The sequence below is a fragment of the Astatotilapia calliptera genome, chromosome 4, assembly GCF_964374335.1.
Source record: "Astatotilapia calliptera chromosome 4, fAstCal68.1, whole genome shotgun sequence".
NCBI lineage: Eukaryota > Metazoa > Chordata > Actinopteri > Cichliformes > Cichlidae > Astatotilapia > Astatotilapia calliptera.
The window spans coordinates 24955380-24961575 of record NC_137425.1 but is presented as its reverse complement, the minus strand read 5'-3'; the positions used below and the strand labels follow the sequence as shown (position 1 = coordinate 24961575).

The 6196-nt window shown below is 40.1% G+C and overlaps 1 protein-coding gene across 3 annotated transcripts; it reads left to right on the top strand.

Annotated features, from left to right (window-relative positions):
- Positions 1–483: 483 nt before the first annotated feature.
- litafd (LITAF domain containing) lies at positions 484–5782 on the top strand. 3 transcript variants are annotated; one of them, XM_026165648.2, is made up of 5 exons: positions 484–673; positions 4110–4159; positions 4263–4349; positions 4444–4645; positions 4901–5782. In XM_026165648.2, exons 2-5 carry the CDS (start codon positions 4114–4116, stop codon positions 5016–5018), a joined length of 453 nt encoding a protein of 150 aa, XP_026021433.1. In that variant the 5' UTR covers positions 484–673; positions 4110–4113; the 3' UTR covers positions 5019–5782. The 3 variants fall into 3 exon arrangements, with proteins under 3 accessions (XP_026021433.1, XP_026021432.1, XP_080157106.1); XM_026165647.2 differs by having other exon boundaries at positions 531–673; positions 4260–4349; XM_080300980.1 differs by lacking the exon at positions 484–673 and adding an exon at positions 685–859.
- Positions 5783–6196: the final 414 nt, after the last annotated feature.

Here is a 6196-nt window from a genome sequence, read left to right as displayed (position 1 = left end):
AATATCCTTGGACAAGAGCCTGGAATTGCCTTCTATACACCCATCAGTGTGAATGAATGATAAAAGGCACATGAGATAAAAAGCTGAATTAAAACGTTAGTCCAGCATAAGAACCCTGCCTCTTGCTCCATGAGAGCGAAGGGGCTCCAGCCAACCCTATGAGTCTTTTTGGCTGTCAGATAATAACCGATTCAGTGTTATTGATTGATGAAATAAAGTCTGTTAAACCTCTTAAGGTTTCTTTTGATCCTCATCTTCAACTTTTCTGTGTTTTTTAGCATTCTCTAAATTCTTGTAATATGTGTCACTTAGAGTTTGTTGATGGCCAACAGATCAAATTCCAGGACAAAAACAATTCTACAGCTCAGTCTGCCTTACAGGGAAACAGGTTATTCTGACTAAAGTAACACACACACACCCTCAATAATCTCACAGAAACAAAGAACATTTCAAAGATGACGACCGGTTCAGCCTTTGAAAGCTACAATCAAAACCATGGAGTGACTCATCACCACAGCATGTTCGTGGTTAAAATGGTGGAGGTGGAGCTTTGGGTGTGTTGGGAGAGGTTCACCTACAGGTAGAGGGACAGGTGGAGATCTTAACCAGAATCTGTCTGGACTCTGCATCAGCAACAAGCTCATCTCTGCATTTTGACAACAACCCAGCCAAGGTAAGTCTGCCAGACGTTTGTGTGTTATAGGAAGAGAACAACGAACTGTGTTCAGGCTGACGGAGTGGAGAATCGGGTTTGGTTATTTTAATGGGAAGGATTCAAAGAATTGAAAACTGAAGACATAAAAGGACACGACAAGAATAAGAAAGCCAGGTTTGGGATTTTCTGACAAGTGAATTTAAAGTGAGTTATATCGCACAAAAGAGACCAATTGGAAATCAAATATCACATGATTAAAATTCAAACATTGCATAAATCACACAAGGGAACAGAAATACACAGGAGCCAATATTGATTTTTATTTATGCGCATGTTTCTGCTAATCTGCCAACGTTTTCTTGACTTTTATGTTGTTACTTCAAAGACTGAGGTTGTGCAGCATAATGCAGCTATAAAGGTGTGTTACACTGCACCTTTACAAAAAAAGGGTTCACTCTAAACGCTTTAATTCAGGATTTACCATGAACATTACTGTCTGACTGACTTACATTCTGGACCTGCAGGGACATTGAATTAGACTATAACTTAGCGCATTTGACAGAGACGGGGCCTGGTGTAGGATTCAAATCATCTTCATGGGTAAAATTTCAGGTGTTACGTTTTAGATTTCTTGACGTACTTCAGCTGGGTCTTGAAAAACCATCATAAGTAACTGATCCAGAGTGAGAGTGAGGACGGTCTTTGCAGCAGTTGCTATGGCTGACATGTAAACAATGTAAAAGATTGCATTTTGAATGCAGTGAAAGGACATGCATGTGCACATAGTGAAAAAGTTCCTTCATGTTGTTGTAAATAAATATATACATTTGTTCTGTATCCAAGTATTTCATTTTCAAATTGCTTTTAGGGGATTTCTGTGATTGTTTTGGCTGATTATCAAAGGTGAACTGAAAATCAAGGTCAGATAATGTGATGATTGTTTAATCAGGGAATTTCCAGATTTAAACTGCCCACTGATTCATCAGCTGAATACTGAAATGCATCATGGAAAAAAATGAAAAACAAAGTTCCCTCCCTCTCTCACATGGAGACACAGGTTTGACCAGCACCAGAGTCTCGGTGAAGCCACGCCTACAGCAGGGTGTTAACTCATATGTAACAAAAAGTTCTACTCTGCATCTCATTCAGTTTCACTGAACTCATCATAAGCCCAAGACTGCACTGCATATTTACCTAAAACCTACCTGCTTAATTTCCATGAATTTCCTTTTCCCCCCAAAAGCATACGTACATCCCATGCTAAATGGTCCTTATGTGAAGGGAAAGAACTCTGGGAAGCTTCTGGGAAGAACTTTATCCAATTAATGTGCCACCGGCTATTCCGAGCACAGAGATCCAGCAAGAGAAAAAGCAGCACATTAGATAACGTTACTGCTCCTTGTTAACAGTCATCAAACATATTGTATTTCTGCAAAAAAAAAAACCACAATAAAAATCCTGCTCTCTCACGACCAAATTCAGAGGGTGTTGTAACAGTTTTGGCTGGCACACCCAGAGGGAAGCATGCAGCTCAGTCGCATTCCTGCGCCATCATATGGGTGTATACAAGTTCTCAATGTCTATGTGTGACACAACGATAAAGCGGTCGATCAGCTTCTGTTCTGAATCGGACTTACCTAGGCTGGTGTAGCAGGTGGAGACATTAAGCAAGACCCAATAATGTAAATAATACATTTTAGGGTGACGTATCTTGGTTAAGGTTAGGCTAGTGTGCTGCAAATGTAGTGAGGGAAACAAGGCTGTTTGTGTAAGAGAAACAGAAAACCATTCAGAGAATGAATGGTTGATCAAGGTAGCGCCCAGTTATTGTGCATGTCTGTGTGGAAAGAGAGAAACGAGAAAAGTGAGACAAAAGGAAACAAGCTGAACGCAGAGAGGAACGCGCGAGTATACTTTAAGCTCTGTGATCCTCCATCAAACCAGTCACATGACTTCTGACTGTCAAAGGGCCTTTCTCACACTGCTGGAGCTTCAGAAGCACAGTGAGGATGTAATAGAGTGAATAAATGAATGTGTTCAGTTTGGGAATGACTCTGTAGAGTGGATTAAATTTTACAGGCAAACATCCAAATCTATAAAATACGTCTGGCAGCTGTATATGGACACATTTAAATTACAGCATGCTCTTCCAGAGGGAGAGGTGTCCAGATAACACCGGAAACAAACAGACATTTTTTATGCTGTGAGCCATGCGGCATCACATTTGTGCCTTCTATCATAAGAATACAGATTATGTTTAAATGATGTAACATCAAATGATTTTTCACATCCTATCTCTGAGCTTTAGATTGATATTGATATAACGACTGATTGGACAGTGATGCTTTTTGGCAGATATTTCAGCTCTGATTTTGACTTTTACTCAATCTATGTTCACATTCTCTTAGCTTATCTTATCATTTATCTCCACTTCCTCTGGCTCGTCTTATCATCGCAGCCGACACTGGTCACTGGTCGGAGACACCAGGAGCACTTTTTGGATACCAGCAGTGTGTATCGGAGATGATTATGTCGCACGTGCTCTACACGCTCATGAAATATATAAATAATCACAATAAGGTTGTGTTACACCTGGCACACAGCATCCATGTAACTCATACAATCTAATACTTTAAATATCAGAGCCAGCGTTGGATTTCTTTACCTTTTGGCATGTACCTTGGGGGATGGCACCTGCTTCACACGTGGAAGCGTTTTGTTATAATATAATTAGAAAGACTTCACTCAAAGTTTGTTAGTCTCAACATCTGTTTTTAAAGTATTAAAGTCTGAATTTCAGTATCATCTCAGAGTATACAATCAAATTATCCAAGCAGTAGATTCCACTGTTATTTATTTCCTACTGCTACTACATATATAAGATTGTCACATATGATACATATACTTTTATCAAGTACATATAGAAAGCTGTGCACACGAAATGCCTTACGAGTAACATTTCAGCCGTACAAACGAATGAAACATTAATTAATTCAACAAATATCTTTGGGTTTATGTTGCATTTAAGTCAGTAATGTAATTTCTCTGGTAGCCTGATATTATACATGAAATGGGAAAACAAAGCACTAATGCAATTCCAAGGATTTTCTTTTAGAAGGAGGCCAGAAAGAAGTTTCTGTGAGCAGCCACACCTGAAACAGTCCAACTGGCACTCAGACGCTCCTAGGCGTTTCCCAAAAGCTGCTCACATGAAAGGTCCCTACAATGAAGGGCTAGATATGTGTCAGACAGGAATGAGAGACATTTTCATGGTGACCGAACCGGCAATGTTTCAGTTCAATCGCCAAGGCTTTGGTTCCCTCTGGTGGCACAAAGCAGCATTGCATTTGTCTTGAGCATTGGAAAGAAAAAGGGAAAGCAGAATCACAGGAGAGATCTCAGGTATTTGGCCCTGACCGCACCCTTCATTACAGTCCTTTTTGTTTCTTTGCAGCAAAATGAGTGCAGACGGAAAAAAGGAACCCCCTCCCTACATCATACCGGGTAAGCCCACAGCTCACACATGCTCAGTCAATATTCATGATCATTATCGTCATCTCCTCACCAGCTTGATTCTTTCCCTTTTCCTCTTCATATGGTCCAGTAGAAAGTCAAGGTGATGGCGTGAGAGTTTACCACCCCCACACTCCTTTCACCCCACCCTCCACGCAGACACAGCAATCTGTCACGCCAGGTATTCTTCTCACACCTGAGTCTCACACTTTTTAGAAGATTTAAGGTAAACATACTGTTGTTCATTGTTTTGCGTGTTTCCTGTCTTCTCTCAGTGTACACCGGCGGAGGGGGAGGCGCAGGTCAAGGTTTGGACTCTGGAGAAGGCAAAAAAAAGTTTGTAAGCTACGACATGGGACTGGGGACTGAGTCCGGCATGACGACCTGCGCTTCCTGCCAGCAACAGGTTATGACCAATGTCACCTACAAGGCAGGAACGTACGCCTGGCTCATGTGTTTACTCTTCATTTGCTGTGGGTGAGTGGTTTTAATCAGTTAGCTTCTTTTTAGCGCCCCAAGGCTTTTGAACACAGATCTTCTTTGTTCAACTCTGTTACTTGATTTTTATCAATTTTATCTATTGTAAATACACTGCATACAGCACACTTCAAAGGATGAAGTGGAAACGTTCTTTCTTTTCATGTCTGTATATGCATGTAAAAATGTAATAAAGAATGATCTCATCTGCTGTATGATAGCACGACTCTAACCTTCTGTGTGTGTGTGTTGCAGGTTAGTCCTTTGCTGCTGCCTGATTCCGTTCTTCATGAAGAGATTCAAGGATGCTTACCACACCTGCCCACGCTGCAACAGAGTGCTGCACGTTGAGAAGAGGAAATGCTGTAAATGATGAGCACCAGGGCTGATATGGCCCCGTAGAAATAAGAAATAGCCTCCTGTTACCTTTGTCTGTGTCTTATGGTCAACCGGTAAAAAAAATGGCATTTTCTCAAACTGGCAGAGAAAGGTGACAGGGGTAAATGCAGCTTGTTTCTATGGATGACAAAGCCAAACATGAATGACTTCTATCAGATTATTAGGAAACAGACTGGGAGAGATTGTGTTGTCCGAGCTTTTGTTTGTTTTTTTTTTTTGCTCTGGCAAGTTACAGAACACCCCATGCACTTTGAAACTGTTATCATTATACTCAGAAAATTTTGGATGCGTAATGTTAAAATGAAGGTTTGTACATAAAATATATTGCATGTTTTATGCATAACGGGATTGCACAATTTCTGAATAAATCACAGCGGCAGTAAATTACACATTGAACGATAAAAGGGTGCAGAAATAAATATATTTGCTCATCTCCAGTTTCATGAGTCATTGCTCAGTAAACTGATACACAAAGCATACTGGGTTAATGTCATATTTGCATATGTGTCACTCAGGCAAGGCAAAAACAAGCTTACAGTTTGTTATATTGGAGTGCTGTAAATATAGTTAAGCCTTTTGTTCAGACTATTTGAATGTATTCATTCATTATATTGCAAATTACAATGCAAAAGTAAACCCCCCCACCCCTGGAGGATGAGCATGCTCTATTGCTCTATTATTTACTACTATTAGCTCTATGATAACATTATTTCTCTAATAAAAACAGATATTACAGAACTCTGCTGTGTTTGTGTTGGTTCTTCTTCTCTCTAGAAATGTCACATCTACATTGATGGAGTACTCAAAAAAAGTAATGCATTTACTCATTGCCCATCTTGAACATAATGCAGTATGATACTGCCAGAGAAAGTCATTTGTTACTGTGCTTGTTTTATTACTTTTGCATTACTTCGTAACATGCCCTGAAATGCACTGTCACGCAGTTAACAGTTAACAATGAAAACATTAGTCCCACACACTTACATGAATCCCTTTCCTGTTTAGGACAGACATACAATCTTTTCTTTTTAGTGTTGACACAGAGCAGCTGAAAACCAGACCAAAGACACTTCAAAGCAATCGACACAGTCATTCTACTGTATAAACGCAGTAGAAACGGCTTTGTTACCTGTTAAAACTAGGATGTGGTTG

What these genes read in the sequence shown, in the direction of transcription:
- litafd (XM_026165647.2), top strand. Translation starts at nt 4,114, where the DNA reads ATGAGTGCAGACGGAAAAAAGGAACCCCCTCCCTACATCATACCGG. An exon ending in ACAGCAATCTGTCACGCCAG is followed by an intron (nt 4,350 to 4,443) that starts GTATTCTTCTCA and finishes GTCTTCTCTCAG; the next exon opens with TGTACACCGGCGGAGGGGGA. An exon ending in TTACTCTTCATTTGCTGTGG is followed by an intron (nt 4,646 to 4,900) that starts GTGAGTGGTTTT and finishes TGTGTGTTGCAG; the next exon opens with GTTAGTCCTTTGCTGCTGCC.